General features: G+C 44.3%; 1 protein-coding gene across 1 annotated transcript in view; it reads left to right on the top strand.

Annotated features, from left to right (window-relative positions):
- Positions 1 to 2538: 2538 nt before the first annotated feature.
- CNNM1 (cyclin and CBS domain divalent metal cation transport mediator 1) overlaps positions 2539 to 24691 on the top strand; it is a 55518-nt gene continuing 33365 nt past the window's right edge. The window contains exon 1 of the mRNA XM_040623838.1: positions 2539 to 4102. Within this exon, the coding sequence (XP_040479772.1) occupies positions 2539 to 4102 (1564 nt within the window). The remainder of the gene's footprint in view (positions 4103 to 24691) is intronic.

The following is a 24691-nucleotide window of genomic DNA, read 5'->3' as shown; positions in this document are numbered from 1 at the left end:
CCCTACATGCTTCAATGTTCCCTCTTGATATCAAATCTTCCTTCTCTCTCTCAAGCTGCCCACACAAAAGGCAGCTTGTCGTAGACAGGCTCTAGAGAATTTTAAGGCAATGGTAGGTTTGTTTCACAATCCCTGCATTCTATTTCACGTTGCCTATGAAAGGCAGTCTGTATAGGAATGTGACCAGAGTTGTCACATTCCACTAAGGCCTGTCCAGTCCCAAACTGGACATCCATTCTGGATGATAAGAGTTTGTAATGAAAACAAGGTCGCTTTTAGCTGGAACCATTTGTACTCAGCTATATTCTTCGCAAGGCTTTCTCAATCAGTATCTTTGGGGGTCTTACAAATTCTATGGAAAATAAGATTTCACACACAGCAATGATTTTTTTTCTAAGTTAGTCAAAGGAGCCAAAGGTAGCATGTCAAATTATTGTTACTTTTACATTTTAAGAAGTAGTACAGACCTATAGTCAATTTGCCCAAGGAAACTGAAAACACATGCTCACACAAAAACCTGCACACAAACATTAACAGCTGCTTTATTCATAATTGCCAAAAACTGGAAATAAGTCAAATATTCTTTAACTTGTAAATGGATAAATAAACTTTGGTGCATCCATGTCATAGAATTCTACCCAGCCATAAAAAGGAATGAACTATTGATTAAACACAACAACAAGGATGACTCTCAAATGTGTAATACTAAATAAGAGGAGCCAGATCCAGAAGGCTTTAATTGTATTATTTCCCTTATATGACATTCTGGAAAAGGAAACTATAGGGGAAAACAAAGCAGTGGTTGTCAGAGGCTGGGGTTGGGGGAGGGGTTCCCCAAAGAGAGACTCAGAGTGAATATTGGAGGGTGATGGCACTATTCTTGATTGTGATACATGAACATGCATTTGTCAAAACTCACAGAACTGCACGTGAGAAAGTTAATTTTACTATATACATTTAAAAAATTAATTTATAGAAGTAAAAATAAAGTAACAGGCCCATGGTAAATTCAAACAATACAAAGAATTCATTAAAAAAAAAAAAAAGGTCTCTCTCCCAGAGCTTTATGGTGATAGAAAAATTCTGCATTTTGATTGCAGTGATGGTTATGTAAATCTACCCATGTTATAAAATGAGATAGAACTATACATACATACTACACCCATGGCGATTTCCTGCTTTTGGTATTATACTATAGTTAAGATGCAACCCCTGGGGAAAACTGGGTGACGAGTAGGAGGATCTCTGTATTTTCTTTGACCTCCTGTTTATATATATTTTTAAGTAGCTCTCAACCAAACTTCCAATCTAGTCCTGCTCCCCAGAGGTGAACACTTAGAAATTTCTTGTGTATCTTCTGCATATTCATCTTTTATATGTGTATATATGCACATCTACATAACTTTTTAAAAAACATTTTATTTACTTATTTGTCAGAGAGAGAGAGAGCATGCACAAGCAGGGGGAGGGGCAGGCAGAGGGAGAAACAGGCTCCCTGCTGAGCAAGGAGCCCGATGGGCACTGGATTCCAGGACCCTGGGATCATAACCTGAGCCGAAGGAAGACGCTCAACTGACTGAGCCACCAGGCGTCCCTACATTTAACTTTTAATACAAACTAGCATATTACACATATTGTTCTGCATCTCGATATTTTTCTTTTTTAAGATTTATTTATTTGCGGGGGGGGGGGCAGGCACGCATGAGTAGGGGTAGGGACAGAGGGACATGGAGAGAATCTCAGGCAGACTCTCTGCTGAGCACAGTGCCCATCTCAGATCTCAGGACCCTGAGATCATGACTTCAGTGGAACTCAAGGCTCCCACGCTTAACCGACTGAGCCACCCAGGCGCCCCTCCCTATTTTTCAATTACTGCTTTGGAGATATTTCCAGATCACAAACACATGGATCCAGGTCATTCTTTTTTCCTGCTGCATAGTATTCCATCACATAGTAGAGTCACAATTTATTTCAACAGTTTCTTTTTCACGGACATTTGGATCTTAACAAGGAGTTGAACTTAAGTAATTCCTAAATTTTTAAAATGTAAAAGGTCAACCAGAGTTGAGACCAAGTGCAAAGTTTTTACTGACTCAACACTGTCTCCGGAATATCTTTTGACCAGAAGGGGGAAGGCAAGAGGCAGGAGGAGAGGCAAAACGCTGGGAAATATTCCTGGCCAATGGGAAAGCTGTGGTGCCGACAGGGAATTTACTGCCGGGTAGGAGTTCGAGGAGGGGCGCCCTCCTGCTGGAGCAGGAGGCCGAGCTCCAAAGCCAAGCTTTCCTTAGGCTGCCGCTCAGATATACCGAAGTGTTTCGGGGGTTACGCATGGTGCAGTGATGCGTTGCCACCCCCGGCCTCCTGTGGGGACCCCGGGCGGGGGCAGGGTCTAAACCCCCTTCGCCTCCAGCCCACGCTCGCAGGGGGCGAGCACGTGGTGACCTGCCCGCGGCCGGGTTCCAGGCTCCGGCTCCTCCTCCCTTCAGATCTCGCTCTGTTCTCTGCAGTATCACGTGCAGCCGCGCCGGGTGCAGGATGGCGGCTGCGGCAACAGCAGTGGGTGTCAGGCTCCGGGACTGCTGCAGCCGAGGCGCTGTGCTCCTGCTCTTCTTCTCCCTGTCCCCTCAGCCCCCGGCCGCCGCCGCTTGGCTGCTGGGCCTGCGGCCCGAGGACACCGCTGGAGGCCGCGTGTCCCTGGAAGGGGGCACCCTGCGCGCGGCGGAAGGCACCAGTTTCCTCCTGCGCGTCTATTTCCAGCCCGGGCCCGCGGCGCCCGCAGCGCCCGTGCCCGCACCCACCCTTTCCCCAGGAGAGAACAGCACCGGCGACTGGGCTCCGCGGCTCGTGTTCATCGAGGAGCCCCCAGGAGCGAGCGGCGTGGCGCCCAGCGCTGTCCCCACGCGCCCCCCGGGGCCGCAGCGCTGCCGCGAGCAGAGCGACTGGGCGTCAGACGTGGAGGTCCTGGGGCCCCTGCGCCCCGGAGGCGTGGCAGGTTCGGCTTTAGTCCAGGTGCGGGTGCGGGAGCTGCGCAAGGGCGAGGCAGAGAGGGGCGGCGCGGGCGGTGGCGGGAAGCTCTTCTCCCTGTGCGCCTGGGACGGGCGCGCCTGGCATCACCACGGCGCCGCCGGCGGCTTTCTGCTGCGCGTCCGCCCGCGGCTGTACGGTCCCGGCGGGGACCTGCTGCCCCCCGCGTGGCTTCGGGCGCTCGGGGCGCTCCTGCTGCTTGCTCTGTCTGCCCTATTCAGCGGCCTGCGCCTGAGCCTGCTCTCGCTGGACCCGGTGGAGTTACGGGTGCTGCGGAACAGCGGCTCGGCCGCAGAGCAGGAGCAGGCGCGCCGCGTGCAGGCCGTGCGCGGCAGGGGGACCCATCTGCTCTGCACCCTGCTCCTGGGCCAAGCCGGAGCCAACGCGGCCCTGGCCGGCTGGCTGTACGCCTCGCTGCCGCCGGGCGTCGGAGGCACTGGAGAAGATTACAGCGAAGCAGGGATTCACTTCCCGTGGCTGCCGGCGCTCGTGTGCACCGGCGCCGTGTTTCTGGGCGCCGAAATCTGCCCCTACTCGGTGTGTTCGCGGCACGGGCTGGCCATCGCCTCGCACAGCGTGTGCCTGACCCGACTCCTGATGGCGGCTGCCTTCCCCGTGTGCTACCCGCTGGGCCGCCTGCTGGACTGGGCGCTGCGTCAGGAGATCAGCACCTTCTACACGCGGGAGAAGCTGCTGGAGACACTACGGGCCGCGGACCCCTACAGCGACCTGGTGAAGGAGGAGCTCAACATCATCCAGGGAGCCTTAGAGCTGCGCACCAAAGTGGTGGAGGAGGTGCTGACCCCCCTCGGGGACTGCTTCATGCTGCGCTCCGACGCGGTGCTCGACTTCGCCACCGTCTCTGAGATTCTGCGCAGTGGCTACACTCGTATCCCGGTGTACGAGGGCGATCAGCGGCACAACATTGTGGACATTCTGTTTGTCAAGGACTTGGCCTTCGTGGACCCCGATGACTGCACGCCGCTGCTCACAGTCACTCGCTTCTACAACCGGCCTCTGCACTGCGTCTTCAATGATACTCGGCTGGATACGGTGCTGGAGGAGTTTAAGAAGGGTGAGCAGTGGTCTGTCTCCTCTCTCAGCTACTTCCCCGTTCGAAAGTATTATCCTTTCATAAACATGTGAAGTTTCAGGTGTGCAAAGCCACTCTTCAATGATGGCAAAAACTCAAGGAAGGCCCCACCTCTTGGTGGCTATTTTCGTTTCACTTTTCTCTACCTTCCTTGCCTCAGACTGAGCCCGAGCCTATAACCTTTTACTTGGCTCACAAGATGCGCCATATTCCTCATTCATCCCCTTCCAGTATTTTTCAGGGTCTAACTATTGCCAGGTATTATTGTGCAGGTTGGACTCTGGGGATAGTCCTTGGAGGTCATTGGGTAGCTCCCCACCCAATACGGGAGGGTCCTCTATGACCTCCCATAACAAGCAGCCTTCCTTTTAAACTCTTCCTGGGGCTGGAAACTCGTATCTCCCGGGCAAACTAACTCCATTGTTGGACAGCTCCAGCTGCTGAGAATGTCTTTCTTACACGGAGCAGAAAGTTATGTCTCAGGAACTTCTCTCTGGGTCCTCTTTCTGTCCTTTGAATCACACAGAGTAATAAGCCCCAGACACCTTAGTGGTTCTTTTCCCTTATTTAACTTTCTCAGTACCCAGGTTGGATTAAAAATTGACCCAGATCAAAAGCTGACTAAGGCAGTGAGGTCTTTGTACTTCTGGGAACCCGGGTCCGGTGAGGGAGGGTGGATCTGGAGGTGAAGAAATATTCTGGTAAAGGGAACCACTAGAAAATTTGCATATACAAATGAATGGAGTTTCCTTCAGAGCACTCACCACTCTACACCTGTCATGTCTATAGCATGTTTACTACTGTCTGGGGTTTGCCTTTAGAAACTGTCTTCTGGAGTTGAGTACAATTCACTTGAAAAATCAGCCTGGATTCTTCAGGGTCAATCTTCTTGGGATTACACAGTTTGACCAGTTCTCCTAGTTAACCAGAGGACACTTGATTGTTTTTGAAAATCAAATCTACCTTCAAGAGTCACCATTGAGTGCAGAAGACTACCTCACAGACCCTAAAACAATTCCAGGAATGAGTTGAGAACAGTGACATGGTTAGAATAAGTGTAGAACCTTCTAGAGTGACGATTTTGAAGGAGGCATTCATCTGTACATGTGAGTTAGCATGTTTAGTAAAAACAAAACAAAAAAATCAACCCCCTGACTTTAGAATCAAGCTTCAAATATAGATTCCCTGTGACTAGCAGGAGTCTCATTTGGCATATCTTGATGCATCTTTTTGTTTATCAAAAATTCAATCTCATTACTCTATCATCACGGTGCTCTTTAGGACTTTCATACAAAGAAATCTTGGGTCTTCCTCCTGCAATCATTTTTTTAGACAAATACAATTGTGTTTTATCAAAGTGTAGCCTGAAAAGGGGGGGGGGAGTTGGAAACCTGTTTTCAGTCCCAGCTGTAGACTTCGTGTTGGTATCATGAGCAGGGGTGGGAAATGTGTATATATTACAGCTGTTTTAGCCCAATCTGGGCTACTGTTTCACCCTCTTCCATCTGTCTCCCCCAAGTCCTTGCATGACTCATCCCCACTGTACCCTTAGGTTCATCCATCCACTCTTAGAATTATTCTTACATTTTGTAAGGCTTCTACAGAAGGGAGTCTTGGATCTGGGCATAAAAACTGAAAATCTCTATATTAGTTTGCAAGGACTGCCATAACAAATACTACAAACTGAGTGACTTAAACAACAGTTTATTTCCTCATGGTTCTGGAATCTTGAAGTCCAAGATCAAGGTGTTGGCAGGTTTGGTTTCTTCTGAGGACTCTCTTTTTGCCTTGCAGATGGCTGCCTTCTCTCTGTGTTCTTCCATGGTCATCCTTCAGTGTGTGTGAGCTCATTCCTGGAATCTCTGTGGTTCTAATGATTTCTTCTTATAAAGACACCAGTCAGGTTGGATTAAGGCCCACACTATCAGCCTGATTCTAATGTAACTGTCCCTTAAACATGATAGTTAAGACAGAGTGCAGTTAAGATAGTGTCTCATTGTCATGTCCTACTGGAGGACATTTTTCATGAAACTCCTGTAAACTCATTCATTCATTTCATTCATTCATTCATCTACTATTTATTATCTGTGGAGTAGGCAATAAGGGAGATAATAACAAAGCTCTTAGAAAGTTAACAGTCTTCAAAGGTGTACATATCAGAATAAGGACAGTCTTCAGAAGCAGGAATTGTGTCTCACTAACCTTTGCATCCCTAGCTCCTTGCACAGTGCCTTGCACATAGTAGGCTGCTCAAAAAAGTCAGTACTGATCTGAAATGAGTCCTGCTGCAGAATTTCTAAGTCCGGTCTGAAAAAGGCTTGTCAGTTGTTCTGTCAGTAGTCAGTTTGTAATTAGGTAGATCGCTAAGGAGAAGCTGGGAATTACAGTGCACACATGCCAACGAAGAGATTTCCACATCCCTTCAGAGCCTTGCTCCTTCTTCAAGGTGTGCTCCAGAAACCAGCAACATGGCCTTCACCTGGGAACTTGTTAGAAATGCAGAATGTTCTACTACCTCATTTTAAATCCACTGAATGAAAATCTGCATTTTAATAAGCCCCCAGGTGACTCATGTGTACATTAAAGTCTGAGAAGCATTGCCTTCAGAGAACCCTTATTAATAGTGGTTGGTAGATTTACCTAGAAAAAATATGAGGAATAAGTATCAAGTTGAGTGTTCTCTGGATTCATGCCATATATCACAGTGGTCATTTTCTATACATGTTGTGTTTGCACCATAGGTTAAGAAAGGAAAGCTGAATTGAGCTACTTTTCTTGACCTTTAAGAATAACTTTTAAAGTAAGTCATAAAAGCCCCCCTGTTTCCCTCACTTTGCATCTCAAGTAATATAACTAAGCAAACCCCTTAGGGGGTAGGGGGGGAAAATGATAAATAGGAACAACAATTACCATCAACTGAGCGACAGCTCTGATAGGCATCCTGCCAAGCCCTGTACACACTCAGAATAACCCTCCTGGGTGGGCATTATCAATTCCATTTTGTACTAAAAGAAGAAACTAAAGTTCAGATCCATTACTTGACTGAACTCTCCACACTTGATAACTGAGTTGTGACTTGAACTAGATCTGCAGGACCCCAAAGCCTGTCCTTTTTCCACCACACCAATCTGATTCCATCCTCCACTGTAGAACTCCTGCCCACAGGGTTCAATACCAGCCTTTCATCTCTGATTTGCTGCCTCTGACTGATTTACCTCTAGTTTTCATAAGTTAGAAATGGAGCTTTGATAATTACAGTGATTGCTAACATGTATATTGTGTTTTACAAAACATTTCTACCTATCTTCTCTTATCTGATCCATAGAACAACTCTGCAGTTACAGGTGAGGACCCCAAGACTCAGAAAGGTTACTTGGCCTATCTAAGACCATCACTAAGCTAGTATTCCAAGACCCAGATTCAAATCCAGGTCATGTGACTCCAAAGGTCTTATCCATATGGGATTTTACGTCCTTCCTTCTTACGAGCTCCAGGTCTTTAGAAATGGGGATAAGGAAAAAGTTCTTTCTAGCTAGCAAGCTAGCTTTACTAAAAGGAACAGTATTTCTCCCCCATTGGACTGTGAGCTCCTTAAGGGCAGACAATGAATCTTATCTACTTTGTATTCTCAGGACAAGCACAGTCCTTGCATCGGCCACCATGGCAAGGAGATGAATAGACATTTATTGAATGAATGGTTTTTAAGTAGCTAGTTTCTACTGTATTTTTTATGTTTGAGTGAGGTGAACCCAAAGTATAGGAGATTAGTGTCGTTCCGTTGACTATAACCAACCTCTCCTCTTCCCAGATTGTCTACCCCAGTCAGTGGCACCACTGCCCTTCCAGTCTCCCAGGCGAGAAAGCTCGCCTTCATCCTGCTAACCACTGTCTTAGTCTGCTTGGGCGGCCATAACAAAATACCATGGGCTGGCCAGCTTAAACAACAGACGTTTATTTTCTCACAGCTCTAGAGGCCAGAAGTCCAAGATCAAGGTTCCGCTGATTGAGTTTCTGGTGAGAGCTCTCTTCCTGGCTTCTCACTACATCTTCACATGGCCTTTCCTCGGCACATGTATACAGAAAGAGCGAGCTCTGGTCTCTCTTCCTCTTATAAAGATACCAATCCTGTTGGTTTAGGGCCCTACCCTTATGATCTTACCTAACTTAAATTATTTCCTCAGAGGCCCCACTGGGGGGCGGTTAGTGCTTCAGCATATGAATTTGGGTGGGGGGAGAGAGACATTCAGTCCATAACAATCACCAAAGGCTGCCAAAAATTTGCAAAATTGCCTCTAAAATATTTCTTGTATCTATATATGATATAGTCCACTAATTCTTTCACTTAGGTGAGGCATTGAGTTTATTCAAGAAATCGTTACTGTGTACCTGTTGTTTAGGCTCGGTGGAGAACATACAATAGTCCCTGTCTGTGTAGAGCTTTCATTCCAATGGGAGAGACTAAAATTAAACAATGAGATAGCGATTAAAAGCATAAACTTTGCTGCCAGACTGCCCGAACTGCATCCTGGCCTTGGGACAGTTACTTAACCGTCTGTTTTGTTAGCTATAAAATGAGGATAATAATGGTATTTACTCATGGGGTTGGTTGAAATAATAAGATACTATTGCATTATAGTGCTTATTTAGTAATTGTCATTATAAATGCTAAATAAATGTTCGTTAAGATTCTTAAATATAAACACAAACCTATTACTCTTTTGTGCACATGCTTCTTAAGGAATTTCGCTTCTTCCAATTTTTGTCTCCCTCAAATCTGTCCTCTCCATTGCCACTAAAATAATCTCTGGTGACGTCATCCCCTGCTTAAAACCCTTCGGCACTCCCCCCACTGCCTGCAGGATAAAGTCTAAGCTGTGCTCTCCTGACACGCTCCCTGCCTTCCCCTCCAGGCTCATCCGTCACTGCTCCCTAACCACAGCTCCATGCTCAGGCAACAATTTCATGGCCACACTGTTATTGCTTGCCTTTGTCCCTTTCCTCGTGCTGTACTGTTTGTCAGGAATATGCATTGCCTGATTAATCCCTACTCCAGCTCCTCCTCTAACACTCAGCACTGGAGCCAACTCCTCTGGGAAGCTTCTCCTGTAAAGCCCAGTTTGAGCTAACTTAATTGTCCCCTATCTTATTGAATTAACAGGTTGCATGATTGGTTTTTGCTTATTAGTGCTGCTCACCCACATAATGAGCCAAGACTATCTTACCTGTCTTTGTAGCTGTAGCACCTAACAACGGATAGGGCACGTGCTAAGTGTTCAGTAAGTGTTTGCTGAATGACTAAATGAATAACTGAAGGAGTTAAACTTTTAACAGAAAGGATCTGCACAGATCTCTAGTAAATGAATCATTCATGACCTCCAGCTAATAACTGTGGACCGTGCAGGACAAAGGCAAATTTTAAGTGTTAAAAGAAAAGTGTTGCATCTATGGTTTCTCCACTTTTTTAGGTACATCTGTTTATGGTAACAATTATTTATCCCTTGTTGTGTTGAAAGCACTGTGCTAAGAGTTGGATGTATGAGATACAGTCCTTGCTCCCAAAGAGCCTACAGCCTCATAGGAGAAGAGTGTTCCCCTTTGAAAAGCTAGGAGGTGGACTGGACTCACCTTTCCCCCTGAATTCAACAACGTTACAATTCACAAGTCATGTTTCAGCATGTAGCATGTGGATAAGACAGACCTGTATATAAATCATTAAAACAAAAGTGATACAATAGAAATATAAAAATGCAATGAGAACATGGAGAAGAGAGTGACTATGGTTAGGTTTTGGGTTTTGTTTTGTTTTTGTTTTTTGGCTTTTATTAAATTTTTCCTGAAGTTTGTAGGTTTCTATACTTTTATTCATTATAGAAAACTGAAAAATATAGAACAGTAGACAAAGCATGGAAATCACCTAAAGGTAATCACCCCACTGTCCTGAAACTGTAACTCCTAATATTTTGTCATATTAAAAAATATAGCACCCATAGTAACAACCTAAATCAAATTCTTAAAAAGAAAATAAAGAGAAAAACCCATGGTCTTGCCTTCTTCCACTAATAAAATATCCCATTTTAATCCCAAGAGTGATTTTTTTTTATATGATGATATTTTCACTGTAGTCTCCTTGGGGGTGAGTCCCACAGTTTGGGAAGACTAGTTTATAAAATGGAGCCCTAAAGATTTGTTGAACTTAATTTCTACAGTTTACTCTGTTTATTGGATTTTTTTTAGGAGAAAACCAACCATATGCAGAGAACAGGGAGAAGGAATAAAACTTTGTTCTGAAGTCAATGGCCTCTGGGTGCTATGGCTCTAATATTTAACAGTTAAACAACTTTGCTTTGTCGGGTTAGTAATACCATCTTCCTAAACAAAAGACCTCATGATGCACATAATGTTGGGTTATTCTATCTGTATACTAGAATGGCTGTAAAATAGCTTATTGCAGTTTTCATACTTAGTCTTTGCTCCTTCATTGATTGATTCATTCATTTATTCAGTAAATACTGAACTCCTGCTTTAGACCAGGCACTGTACTAGGCCCTGGGAATACAGTGGTGAACAAGACAGACACTGTAGAGCTGAAAAGGTATATCTTCAGTCTTTGGTTCTACTGCCTGTGATCTGTTGCATTAATAAAAGCCATCCAGCTAGCCAATAAGTGCCCCTGGCACAGACCCACAGTGTAACATTTTCACTGAGGGATAATCTGGTTGAAAAGTCAGTGTTTTGCTTTATCACTCCAAATTCTGGTGTGATATTTTAGCAGGAAGAATAATCATCCCATTGCTTACTTCTATAAAAAGCTGCCAAAGTGTTAGTGCTAACATTTTTTTTGTCTTTCGTAAAAGAAAATAAAAAATATTTCCACTCAAAGTTCTCTTTCACTGATATAATTAGATGTAATATGTTTAAAAACATGTTAAACATTGCTAAATAATAATTAGTAGAATTTAGAATGTTTACCTTCTAAACAGCAATTAGAGCAAACAGTAAACAAAGCGTAGCCCACCATGTACAGGGAGGCAGAAAAAAAACAAACAAGAAAAAGTAGAAATAATTAAGTATACAAGGCGTCGAACTGCCGATTTATATTTCTTTCTTTAGACATTTTTATTATGATTGTTGTAATATTGTTCTGAAATAATTTTTTTTCTCAGCCTGGCAAAAGAAATAAGAAGTAACAATAGAATCTGAGCTGGAAGGGGCCCTGAAAAACCTGACAGAGAATCTAATTCACGCTGTCATTTTTAGATTTAGTTATCTTTTCCAGGACAGACCAGCCTTCATTGTCAGACTTTTTATCTAATCTAAATCCCACAGGCTGCGGTTAGATTCCATTTCCTTGTTTTATCATCCTTGGTGAGTCCTTTCTCATTTGAAGAATATAGTAGCTCACCTCAAGTCCATTTTTTAACAATCAAATACATTTGGTTGTGTTTCTGGACCCCTTAAAGCATTTGGGTATCAAGGTGGGGGGCAGGGTCTGTGGATGTCCCTAATACTTTCTTTAACTGCTTTACCTCTAGGCCCAATTTGGGGGCCCCTAGACCTTCCATAACAACTCTTCCAATTCTCTTTATTTTCTGCTGTCTGTTCCTTTCCAAATTGGGATTCTTCTCAATTCATTCTTCCTTCCTCTCTTTCTCCCTCCCTTTCCTCTCCCCCCACCCTCCCTCCCTCTCCCCTCCCACTCCTTCCTTCCTTCCTTCCTTCCTTCCTTCCTTCCTTCCTTCCTTCCTTCCTACCGCCCTTCCCTCCCTCCCTTCCTTCCAAATGACATTATTCTGTGTCAGGCCTCCTGCCCTCCTGGCTTGCCATACAGTAGAAAGATCTATATTAACCAACACACAATTACAAGTGTCAACAAGTAATTTGAAGAAAAGGCAGAGGGAGCCATGAGGGCGTACTCCCCCTCCCCAAGTGATATTTGAGCTGAATCCTAAAGAAGGAGTTTCCCAGAGGAAGAGCTTTCCAGCAGAAGAGAGCAGACATGCAAAGGCTTTGAGGAAAGGGGGCTGGTGTGGGTGTCCTGTGGGTTCCTGGGCCATTTTACATCCATAACGGAAAGTACCACCTCTGCCAGCCAACCTTCCCTCTACTGCTAGTGATTGTGCGGGCAGCTGAGTTCAGGAACATTCACTGAGGGCATGGCTAAACGGACATAAATACAAATATGGGAAAGAGCCTGCCCTCCAGGAGCCTGAAAGGAGGAAGGGCCCTGATGGGAAGGGTACCGAGCAGCCTGGCGGACAGGCAAGGGCATCCAGACATCTGTGGGGAAGGTGGAAAGGAGAAAGTCCCTTCTCTGAGGAAGTAAGAGGAGAGGGATTCTGATAAGCAATTATGAAAGGAAAGGGCATTTCAGTTGAGGCAGGAGATTGAACTAGAAAAATAAAGGCAGAAAGGAAGCCGACGCCACATTTTAATGCTGGCAAGGCAACGATCTTAATGCTGCTTTTCTTCCAGCAAAGTGGGGAACTAGGCAGAATGAGATATTTGTCAAACATAATTTCTGTTCTCCAAAGGCCAAAACTATATATTTTAACTATTTTTGGTGGTGATATTTCTAAAATGTTTTATGCCCATTCCTGCCTTCCTTAGGAAAGGATCCTAAATATAACTTAATCTTTTCTTGATGACGCAGGAGGGTGGTCATGAGAATGTGGTTATTTTATGCTGTGTTATAAAGCCATTCGTTGTCTATTTTTCTTCTGTCCTCTGGTTATCAGCTGCTAGTTCTCTTTGAGTCGGCCTCGGGCAAACCCCTCCCCCCACCTCACTCATCACAAAACCACTCTTTCTGTGTGTCTTTCAGAGCCTCTATTTAACTGAGAAATCAAGTAAATATACGTGTTGGGAATTGTGTGCCTGGTATACAATAAGCTTCAATAAATATTTGTTGAATAAATGATTAATTAGGCTTTGACTGGGAGCCTAGGGCATGAGGTTGGTGTATGGACCCGGGGTAGTTCCTTCTGGGACCAGATTTAAAGCTGCACAAAGTCAGATCTCCAGATAATGGGTCGTTACTCTGCTATTTTTACAGCGTTGCTTAGCAAGCCAGACTGCCAACCGGCTCAGATCCTAGTGACTAACAACTATTTTTTCGTGCTCTGGTGATACTGGTTACCACGGTGTTCTGGGTGACACAGTTGGCTTTTTTATAATTGCCTTTTAGTGGCTCCAGAAACGTTTTTGTGAGAAGTGTATTGATTATTCTATTTTGGATGAAGTAGAGCAAGATAATTACTACAAAGTATAGCCTTTTTTTATATAAACTAGAGAAAGGGACTGTTTTGTTTTTCCAAATCAAGGTGGTTGCTGCAGGACTGGTAGGTAAGGTAACATTTTTGTGTTTCTCTTTCTGATTTGATAGAAAGTAATTTGATTTGATTACATAGAATAAGAAAATCTAGCACGTGTCAAGGCATCTTGTTCTCATCTTATTCCACTGGAATTCTTCAATATTGAGATATGAACATTAGGAGTCCACAACCCTTTGTAAATTCAAGAGGCTGTAACTGTTGGCCCTGTTAAAATTCTGGTATTTCATCACAAAGAAGCATTCTGTAAAGCCAGACTGTTTTTGTAGCCAGGGCTGTTTAGACTTCTAAAAGTAGAGAATTTTAGGGGTGTCTGGGTGGCTCACTTAAGGGTCCGACTCTTGCTTTTGGCTTGGGTCATGATCTCAGACCTGGCGCCTGCTTAAGATTCTCTCTCCCTCTGCAACCCCCCTCTAAAAAAAAAAAAAAAAAAAAAAAAGTAGAGAATTTTAGAGCCAGAAAAGGCACCTTGGAGGTCACCTGGTCCCATCCTTTAATTTTAAGATGGAGGAAACTGAGGCCCAGAAAAGACAAATAATAAAAATAGCGATGACAATCCCTTATAGTTAATCTTTACATTTGCAAAGAACTTTCCCGAAGTCAGCTCATTCTGCATCACCATGCAGGTGAAGTCAGTAGCAGTGTTTCCCTTTTCATATGTGAGGCACCTGCCATCTGGAGACATGAGTGTGCGGCTCAGTGTTAGTGACTGAGGCAGAATCAGAGGCCACATCTGTGACTTACGGCCTCAGGCCACGGAGCCACAGACACACAGTCCCAGACACCTGGGCTCAGATCCCGGCTTCTTTGTTTACTAACTGCGTACGAGGGCAGGTGACTCTACCACTCTGAGGCTTATCTCCCTTCCCAAACTGGGAATAATGACACTGTATGGTAAGTTTACTGCAAAGGCTAAAGATAATGCCTGTACGGTACCACATTCCAGACACTCCACTGTTTGCCTCCTACCTTACTGATCTAATGACACGAGCTGTATCTAGTTAGTCATTTAGTATAACAAGTGCTTTCTCTGATCCAACCCACGTAACCATGCCTGCACATAATGAACCGAAGTGAGAGTTGTTTACTTTGGACAAGGGACTGTTTCTCTGAGTCTCCAGTTTTCTCATTCATATATTAGTATAACAATCCCCATTGGGCAGAGATGTGATGAAGACTGGAAGTTAACGTGTGCACCCTCTGAACAATACGTATGGCAGTTACCCCTAGGGCAAAAACTGGAAAGTGGGGTGAATGTTGACCTGTGTTCTCAGGAGTCACCTTCGTTTGGATCAGAACAGTGGGGAGAACGTTGGAGAAGCTGTCGGCTGTCTTTACGAGAACCTTCAAAAGGGTGCGTTTTAAGGTCCCCTCCGGAGTCTGGCTTACTTACATAGAGCCCCTGAGAGCCACACCTCTCTCCTCCCTGGGACCAGCCTCGTTCGGCCCGAGCGTCTTGACTGGCCCAGGACTGTATGATCTCTAGACAACTCAGGCGAGGCCTAGTTGCCATTCAGCATCTTTCTTCATGTCTGAGGTTGGTTCATGGCCTGCGAATGTCACCATCAATCAAAGCTTAGCCAGATCACTCTGGGTCATCATGGCGATTGCTTGAGCTGAGGATCCTGGTTATGTTTAGCCTGAACCTAGAGAGAGACACCCTGGCCCCACGCCTGCCTCTGAGGCCAGCTCTGAGTCTGAGAGGCCTGAGGTTCAAGGATCCAGTCTCGTTTAGTTGTCTTGAAGCTTTCCACGAACCCTAGGTAGGTGGGTCCTTTCAGTTCCCTGAGTTCGAATATTGGCTGTACCATTTATTAGCCGAGTATCCATGGACCAATTGTTGTTTGAATGGGGAATAAACAACAATCCATTTTGGTAGAGTAGTAGGAAAGAAGGCAGAGTATATACCAAAAAACCATGGAGGCCTTTAATGGCAGCAAAAAGCCTTCAGAAATGATCCTTCCTGGTACATGTTACTAAAGTGGGGAATAAGCTCATAAATGCTGTCTGGGGGCGGTCAGTCTGGTTTTGGTGGATAGAATGGATTGGAGCTGGAGAAACCAAAAGGAGGATTGGTTAGGATATTAGTGCCGTTGTCCAGGATGTGATGAGGATGTGGAAATCAAGGACTGTGCACTTGCAATTGGAATGGAGAAAACCTCTGAGACTTCATTATCTTCTGGACATTCCTTCTCAGGCTCCTTTACTGGCTCCTCCTACATCACAGTCACTGATGTATCCTCAGCACTTGGAGCAGGGCCTGCCCATATCAGATGCTCAAGTATTTGTTGCATGAATGTTGAATTTCTATGACCTCTAAATGGTGGAATACCCCAGGGCTCAGAAATGGATCTCTTTGTCTAGTCTCCCTCCTGTGATTATTTCATTCATTCTCCCAAAGATCTCATCAACTCTGGACTTATATTTCCAGCTACCACTTGACATTCCACTTGGAGGTCTGAAAGGCATCCCAAACTTTATCCCCAACTGAGCTTCTGCTGTTGATGCCAAACCGACAACTCACACAGTATTTCCAAACTCTATAAATTGCAGTTCCATTCTTATTGCTACTTGGGCTCAAACTTCTCTTTTGCTCTTGCCCCACATCCAGTCCGTCATGTAGGCTCTGCTCTCAGCATATCTGGAGAATCTGCTTACATCTCACCACCTCCCCTACTATCTCCCAGCCAAGCCACCGCCCATCTCTCACTCGGATCACTGCCAGAGCTTCATATGTGCTTCTGCCTTTGCCCACTTTGTGTCCATTCTTAACACAACAGCTAGGAAGAGCCTTTTATTTTTTTATTTTTTAAAGATTTTATTTATTTATTTGACAGAGATAGAGACAGCCAGCGAGAGAGGGAACACAAGCAGCGGGAGTGGGAGAGGAAGAAGCAGGCTCATAGCGGAGGAGCCTGATGTGGGGCTCGATCCCATAACGCCAGGATCACGCCCTGAGCCGAAGGCAGACACTTAACGACTGTGCCACCCAGGCGCCCCAGGAAGAGGCTTTTAAAACATAAGTCAGATCACATCCCTCTTTTGTCAAAACACACACACACACGTACACGCACACACATGAAACTGTACAATGGCTTTATCTCTCTCAAAGAGCCAAGCCCTTACAAAGGCCTTCCAGGCTTTATCACAGATGCACCAACCACCCCTTACTTCCCTGACCTTGGCTCCTACTACTGTCCTCTCCCACACTCAGCAGCCACCCCCCTGGCATCCTTGCTATTCCTTAAGCACATCAGTAATACTTCCAACTAAGGGCCTTTGTTTCTTGTTCTACTGTGAAAGGTGTTCCCGAGATACCCACAGGGCCCCCCACTACCCTGCCTTCAGATCTTTACTCGAAAACCACCTTCTCGGGGAGTTCATCCCTGCCCTCTCTTACCTAAAACTGTAACATCCACACACTTCCTCATTGCTCTACCCTGCTTTCCTTTTCCCCTTAGAGCTGTGATGTAGACTTTACATATTTATCTGGCTTATTATCTCTCACCCCAGGTTACTAGAATGTGAGTTACAGAGGGAAATGGTTTTGTCCATTGTGTTTATTGCTGAATTTCTAGTGCCTAGAATAGTGCTTGCAACATAGTAGGCATGAAATAAATACTTGTTGATAAAATGAAGGAAGAAAAGGAGAATTACAAGAATGTGGGGATTTTTGTTTCCTAATAGGAACAAAGGAAAAGAAAGTAAAAAGTGACTCCTGAGTGATGACCCTGGGTAACTAGGAGGTTGATCGTGCCACTTTCTAGAGTGAAGAGGGGCAGGCAGAATGAGGACAGTGGCCCTTGAAGATCATGTGATCCTATTGAGATAAGTGATTTTGAGAAGACAAGGAGACAGCTCAGGCAAAATGTTTAAAACGGGATGGGGGACCAAAGTAGACACGGACGCTGAGATATAATTGCGTCCTCAGGGGAAAGGTGCTGGTGATATTTAAAGTGCTGGGCTCTGCTGGGCTCTGTAATCAAGAAGAGGGGAGCAGAGGATCAAGGACTAGAGCAGAGGCTCTTAACTCAACTGCCCAGTAGAGTCACCTGAAAAAGTTTCAAACATCCTAATGCCTGGACTGCACCCCGGCCAGTTAGATTAGAACTTCTGTGAGTGGCACACAGGTAATCTATAGGTTTTAAAGCTCCCCAAGTGACTCCCACCTGCAACCAGAGTTGAGAATCACTGAGCTAGAGCCTTTGAGATGTGTTTATCTTTAGGTAAGGGTAAAGGAATCTGCAGTGGAAACAGAAAAATAACAGTCCTAAGGGTGGGAAGAAAACCAGGGTCTTGACCAGTTCTTCTCATACTCAAATGTGCATAAGAACCACCTGGAAACCTGAGGACATGCAGATTCTGACTCAGACTTCAGGGATGGGGCTGAGCGGCCACAGCTCTCTCAAGCTTCCCGGTAATGCCAAGTCTTCTGGTCCAGGGGCCACACGTTGAGTAGCGGGTGTCAGAAGCAGTGCTTCTCAAAGTTCAGTGTGCATGAGAATCACCTGGGATATCATTGAAACAGCTGTCTGGACCGTACCTCCCCACCAAGTCCCGATTCTGTGTGTCAGACGTGGCACCTGAGAACCTGCATTTTGAACAAGCACCCAAGTGAGGTTCAGTGCTGCTGCTCCCAGGAACACACCTGGAGTTCAGGGCACACTCCAGGGTGGAGGGTTACCAAGACCAAGGTAAGAAGGAGGAGGCACTCAGTGCTGTCTACTAAATGAATAAAAGATGCTGCGGGGACACCAGGGAGAATTAAAAGGTAGCAGATGTCAATGTATTTTACAAGGTGAAGGTCATAAGAGAGGCAGAAACCATAAAACCATAAAACGATTTCTGCTTTCCTTAGTTCTCTATTTCCAAGCAATTATGCTTTTGTCTTAGCTTCTAAATTTTATCTTGGGAACTGTCACCTTAGCAAAGTGCTGTAGCTATTTTTGAAAGAGAAAGGAAGCAAATCAATTTATTTGCTTTTTTTTTTCCCCAAGGCATATGCTAACAGAGGCCTTAGGAGGTCCTCTCTGTAATATGCCTAAACCATCTAGAGGTATATTTGTTAGAAACCCTTGGAGAACATTTCCACTTCTTCAAACACTGAAATATAGTTGTGGTATTGCCACGGCTTGCTGACTTTCTGTCTCTTTAAAGCAAGGTTTCCAACCTCAGCACTACTGACATTTCTTGTTGTGGGGCTGTCCTGGGCATTGGAGGCTGCTTAGCTGCATCCCTGGCCTCTACCCACTAGATTCCAGTAGCGTTTGTCTCCAGGAATTGCTAAATGTTCCCTTGGGCTGGGGGTGGGGGGCATCCAATCAGCCCAGTTGAGCTGTAAAAGCAAAGCCTGAAAACCTAGTTGCCCTTCTAAGAAATCTGACGTGTAGTTTGGGTGTGTTGATGTAGTTTGGGTGATGAGATGGGCTACTTCCAGAAACCAGTACTAGGACCACCCTTTGGATTTGGGAGACAAGAGAAGTGACTAGTTTGACTTTCAGTAGTGGGAAATTTTATTGACCTGAGTGAGACACACCAAGAGCCTAATAGATAGTGCAGCACCTCAAGCTTGTCTCAGACGCGATTGGTACAAAAGCTACAAGAAACCCCTTTTCAAGCTCAGCATTAAACAGTCAACACTCACTCTCTGCCCAATGTCAACCAAATGCCATAACTACCACATCGTACGAGAGCACGCACTCAGCAGCTTTCACTACAACTACTACCATTTGTTCCAGCAGGTTCTTTTCCGTCTTTTAGTAAGTACTTAGCATCCGGCAACTTAAACCAGGTGCACCAAACGGGCCAGGATCTTACTAGACATCTCAGTGCTTGTTTTTCTTCCTCATTAGTAAGTTATCAAACCGGACCAGGATCTTGCTAGACATCTCAGTGCTTGTTTTTCTTCCTCATTAGTAAGTTATCAAATAACCAGAGTTCCAAAGCCTACCCATAAACCAGAGTTTTTCAAACTTTAGCCTGCATCAGAACTAGCTGTAGAGCTTCTTAAAATCACAGATCACTGGGCACAACCCCTGAGATTCTGATTTACTAGGGGTGGGGTGGGTCCCTAGAATTTGCATTTCTAACTAAGTTCTCTAGTGCTGCTGCAGCTGCTGGTCCAGGGAGCACACTTTGACAACCATGACTATAAACCAACTAGTAGTTCTCAGCCTCGGCTGAGCATTAGCATCACCTGGGGAATGTTTTAAACTGTTGATGCCATAGCCCCACCCCAAACTGTTGACACCAAATCTCTGGGTGTGGGATCCAGTCTTTAGAACATCAAAGCTTCTCAGATGATTCTAACATATAGCCAGTGTTGGCGACCATTGAACCAGTGAAACGCATCCCAAAGCATTGGGCTTGGAGGATTTCATGCGTCATGGAAGGCTATAACATGACTTAATCCCAGATAGGTATGACTGACCCCTTATGCTTCACTGAGGATTGAGTTCCAACCAAAACCATCCTAATGCTGTGGTCCAAGCAAGACTCAGGCCATAGGTATGTATTCTCTACTTTGTGTCTCAGTAGGGTGTGGACAGCATTGAACTTAGAGGCTGTCAATCAGAGGCTGAGAGAAAGTAGTCCAGGCTGGAGGGAAGCAACCCAAGGCTTAAGAAGCTCACAGCCTCTAGAAGCCAGGAAAGGCGTGATGGCAAGCCAAGCCATCAGGACAGAGCTGGGGCTTCTGCTGAGACTGGACACCAGGAACATGGCAGGGATTGAAGCCAAAGGCCAGAGTGTCTGTAGTTACCAGTTCAGAAGTAGAGCACCAGTAAACCCAGAATAAAATATACTCTACAACAGAGACAAGTGTAGCCTTAATTTTTACAAAGGGCATCGCCATAAAATCCACTGTGTCTGCATCGTTCAACTCAGCTCACAGATCCCCATCTGTTGGTGTTCAGGGCCACACTAGTTTGGTCCAGGGACATAATACCTCATAAAGCAGTAGCATTCATGAGTCTTCTATGTAAAACATTACCTTTTGCCTCATTATGTCTTAATGAGATCTTTGTTCTTAGATTCTTTCCTCCCAGCTGTGACAAACCCTCATCCCCGCTCGCCTTCTCCACCGTCACAGAAATTTATAAGATGGCGCCCTCTCCTCCATTCCTGTTCTCCCGATGGCCTTGCCTGTGTCCGCTTTTGGTCTCTGCCACATCCGAGAGCACAAAATGACAAGTACTCTAAACTAGCATTTTACCAGCATCGCCACCTGTGTCCAAACCAGTATTGCTCTTATATTTCAACCTATTCTCTTTTTATGGAACAGTTCCTATTTTTACTCACCCACTGACTTCCTGCTCATTCAAGCACCTGTTCTTTTTTTTTTTTCCAATTGGCTTTAATAACATATTGAGATAAAGTCACATACCATAAAATTCACCCTTATAAGGTATACAATTCAGTGGACCATCAATTGTGCAACCATCACTAATTTTGAAACACTTCATCACTCCAAAAGAAACCCCACAGTTTTTCCCCACCCCCTTCTTCCCCTAGCTCCTGGCAATCACTAATCTACTTTATTTCTATATAGATTAGTCTATTCTGGACGTTTCATATAAATGGAATCATACAGGGTGTGGCCTCTTGGGTCTAGCTTCTTTCATTCAGCATGATGTTTCAAAGTTTGTCCATGTTGTAGTGTGTACTCCGGCTTCATTCCCTTTTTATGGCCAAACAATAGTCCATTGTCAGGATATACCATGTATTATTCATCCTTTCGTCAGTTGATGCATGTTTGGATTGTCTTGACTCTTTAGCTATTAAGAATAATATGAACCTTTGTGTACAACATTTTTGTGAGGACATATGTTTTCAGTTTGCTTGGATGTTTACCGAAGTATACACCCATATATGGATTTGGTAGAATTGCTGAATCATATGATAATTTATGTTTAATATTTTGAGAAACCACCAAACTTTCCCAAAGCAGGTAACTCATTTTACAATCCCACCCACAATGTCTAAGGGTTCCAGTTTATCCGCATCCATATCAACGTTTGTTACTGTCTTTTTTTATGATAGCCATTCTGGTAGGTGTGACGTGGTATCTCATTAGGGTTTTGATTTGCGTTTCCTTAGTGATGAAGATGCTTAGCATCTTTTCATGTGCTTATTGGCCAGTTGTATATCTTCCTCGGATAACTGTCCAGTTCCGTTCTTTGCCCACTTTTTAGTTGAGTTGTGTTTTTATGAGTTGTAGATTTTCTTTATATATTCTGGATACAAGCTCCCTATCAGATATTGGATTTGCTGGTAGTCCGTTAACTAATTCTAAAAGCATGCTAAAGTCCAGTTGATCTATTTTTTTCTTGGTTGCTTGTGCTTGTGGTGTCTTATCTAAAAAACCATTTTTTACTCCAAGGTCACAAAGATTTACTCCTATGTTATCTTCTGAAAGTTTTATAATTTTCACTCTTACACTTAGGCATTTGATCCATTTTGAGTTAACTTTTGTGTACAGAGCGAGGTAGGCATCCAGCTTCAGTCTTTTGCGTATGGATATCCATTTGTCACCCACTAGCTGTGGAGCTCTTACTCTGTGCCAGGTGCTATTTTTAGATTCTGGGGAAGTGGATATTAAGTAGAACATAGCCTTTGCCCCTCGGAAAGCTTACCATCATAGTAGGGGAAATTACTTAGAACAATAGCATGGTGAAATTATGCCTGGCTCCTGGAGTGGATATAGCAAATGGTAGCTGCCATAATAATAATAATAATAATAATAATAATAATAGCTATTATTGTTGTTATAAATGCCAAAGAAAGTTTTGTACAAAGTGTTATAGTGGGAAGGAGTGACTACGTTTTCCATGTCTCAAGATTGGCTTCACTTGGAGCCACCCCCAACCCTTCTGAGGCCTTGGAGGCAGAGGGGTACAGGAAGATAAGTCTCTTAAAGGGCAGCCTTTTTGAGAGAAGATGGCCCTCAGCTCTGTGTGTCATGAGCACAGAAACACATGGTTTCTGAATAGAGGATTATGTGAACAGGGTTATGTGATTTCTGATTCCTATTTCAGTCTGTACCCAAGAAAGAACAACTTCCTTCATTTGTCTGTAGATCTCTGTAGGCATTTGAGGTGATCAGAAAGGCTGATTGTGAATCATGAAATATTTCTAATAGATTACATAAGTGTATTGTCTTAAATATTATATAATTAGGACTTAAAATCTCTATTCCCTGGCAGTCACAGAGTGGATGTCCTCAAATTGACCTTATGAGGTATAGACCAATGGTTGATTTTCACATGGAAGTTGTGGCACTCTGTGAAACATCATAAAATGTTAATTTATTCAATCCCATTACATGAACTTAATCTCTTAGTGGCAGAAGAATGGCTATATTATATATATTCTGAGCTCCACAGTACAAAAATTACCCAATGATAGAAACTAATTTTAAGAAATCGCTTTTCCAAGAGTTCCGTTCTACTAGGCATTTGTTTTGTCATCTGTTAGCACGTGTTAGCGGGAAAGTGAGAACAGGTGCCATAAGCTTAAGAACAACGTGTTGAGGAAAAACCCTTTAAATCGAGCACATTCTAACAATTAGCTTAATCTAATTTAAGCTACAAAATACAGTTGCAGTTGTTTCCAAGAAGGATAATTTTAGAACCACTGATGTAGAGTTTAAATTTTAACTTAAACACATTGTATTTTATCAAAAAATAGAGGTTTTGGTGTCTGGTTTTAATACCGCCTATTGTATCAACTATGGATTTTCGTTCAGTTTAGTTCAGTTCGTTAGGCATTTATTTGGCTTCCTGTTATAGGGAGGGTACCCTATCTTAGTGTATAGCCTGAAGGGGCTTATGGCCTGAGGAAGAAACATGGTCTGGTAGAGGACACGCACATTGCTAGTTACAAGAAGCAGCAAATGGTGACAAATGCTCTAATGGTGTTATCAAGGGTTTCAAAACACAGGCAAGGAGACATTGGTTCAGATTCAAAATGGGGCAAATCCAGTAGGACTTTCTTGAGGAGCTAGCCCCTGAGCTGGAACTTGCAGAGTGGAGATGGGGTGGGAGGGGACAGTGTTCACAAAGCCTTAGAAAGTACACATGGACAAAGTGGGGGTAGCGAAGGTAACATGGCGCCCCCGGAGTATCGAATGAGTAGGGGATGGCGCAGGGCATTTTGCCGTCTTGATAATGCCAAACCAATGAGTCTCGATTTGATTCTGTGCCTACTAGGGAGACTTGGAGGGTTTTTGAGCAGGGCAGTGGCATGATCAGACCAGTTTAGAGATAGTTGAAGGAGAGGTTGAAGGTGCAGAAGAAATTAGAGACCATTCTTGAGTGATACAAATACCATCTTACCAATTAAAATGCCTGATAGGTAGCTATCTTGTGATTTGAAGTGTCTGATACAGAAGTTCATGTGCATAATTTTAATGGTTAATTATGCCTCCAGCAAACTGACTACTCCTTTTATCTGATATTTTTAGCAATGGCCAAGCTTATAAAGGGTAACACTGATAAAGCATGAACTTCCTTTTTTTTTTTTTTTTGGCAAGAATAACTTCTAACTCAGTACCCTAGATTTTCCCCTTAAATGCCTCTTAGCCAAGAAAAAGAACCACCCAGATTTGCATTTCAGAAATAGGATTTGCAGATTAAAAGCAAACCAAGGTGAAGCAGGATTGCAGAACTGTTAGGTAAGACTCTGTCCCTACTTTAGGACTGAATCCAGTTACCTGGGTTTCCAACCCAGCTGTGCCACTTCCAGGCTGCGTAACTTTAGGCATGTTACTTCACCAGTCTGCGCCTCAGTCCTTTCATCTATAAAATGGGGGTAATAATGGTACTTGTCTCAGGGGTTGTTATGAGGATTAGATGGATCAATACACGCAAAGTGCTCCAGATAGTGCCTGACTCATAATGAAAGTTCAATACATGTTCACTATTATTACTCAGTCGTTGGACAGTAAAAATGCACTGCCTGCCTGTGACCCGTTATATTTTACAAAGCACTCTCCACGCACACACTAGGTCATCCGAGCTCCACAGTGACTGAATGGCTACTGGTTATCCTAGTTGCCATTACTGCTCACAAACCGCCCCAAAACTTAGAAGCATAAAGCAACAACCATTCTGTTATGCTCACAGGTTCTGTGAGTCGGAGATTTGTACAGCAGGACTTGCTTATCTCCGCCTCACAGCCTACGCGCCCGCAGCTGGAGAAGACTGGATGGAGTGGCGGGGAGGGGTGGGGGGGCGGGGGGGGG

This window comes from Ursus maritimus, unplaced genomic scaffold (assembly GCF_017311325.1).
Source record: "Ursus maritimus isolate PB19 unplaced genomic scaffold, ASM1731132v1 scaffold_7, whole genome shotgun sequence".
NCBI classification, from domain to species: domain Eukaryota; kingdom Metazoa; phylum Chordata; class Mammalia; order Carnivora; family Ursidae; genus Ursus; species Ursus maritimus.
The sequence above is the reverse complement of the archived record's forward strand: the minus strand, read 5'-3'. Positions and strand labels throughout refer to the sequence as shown.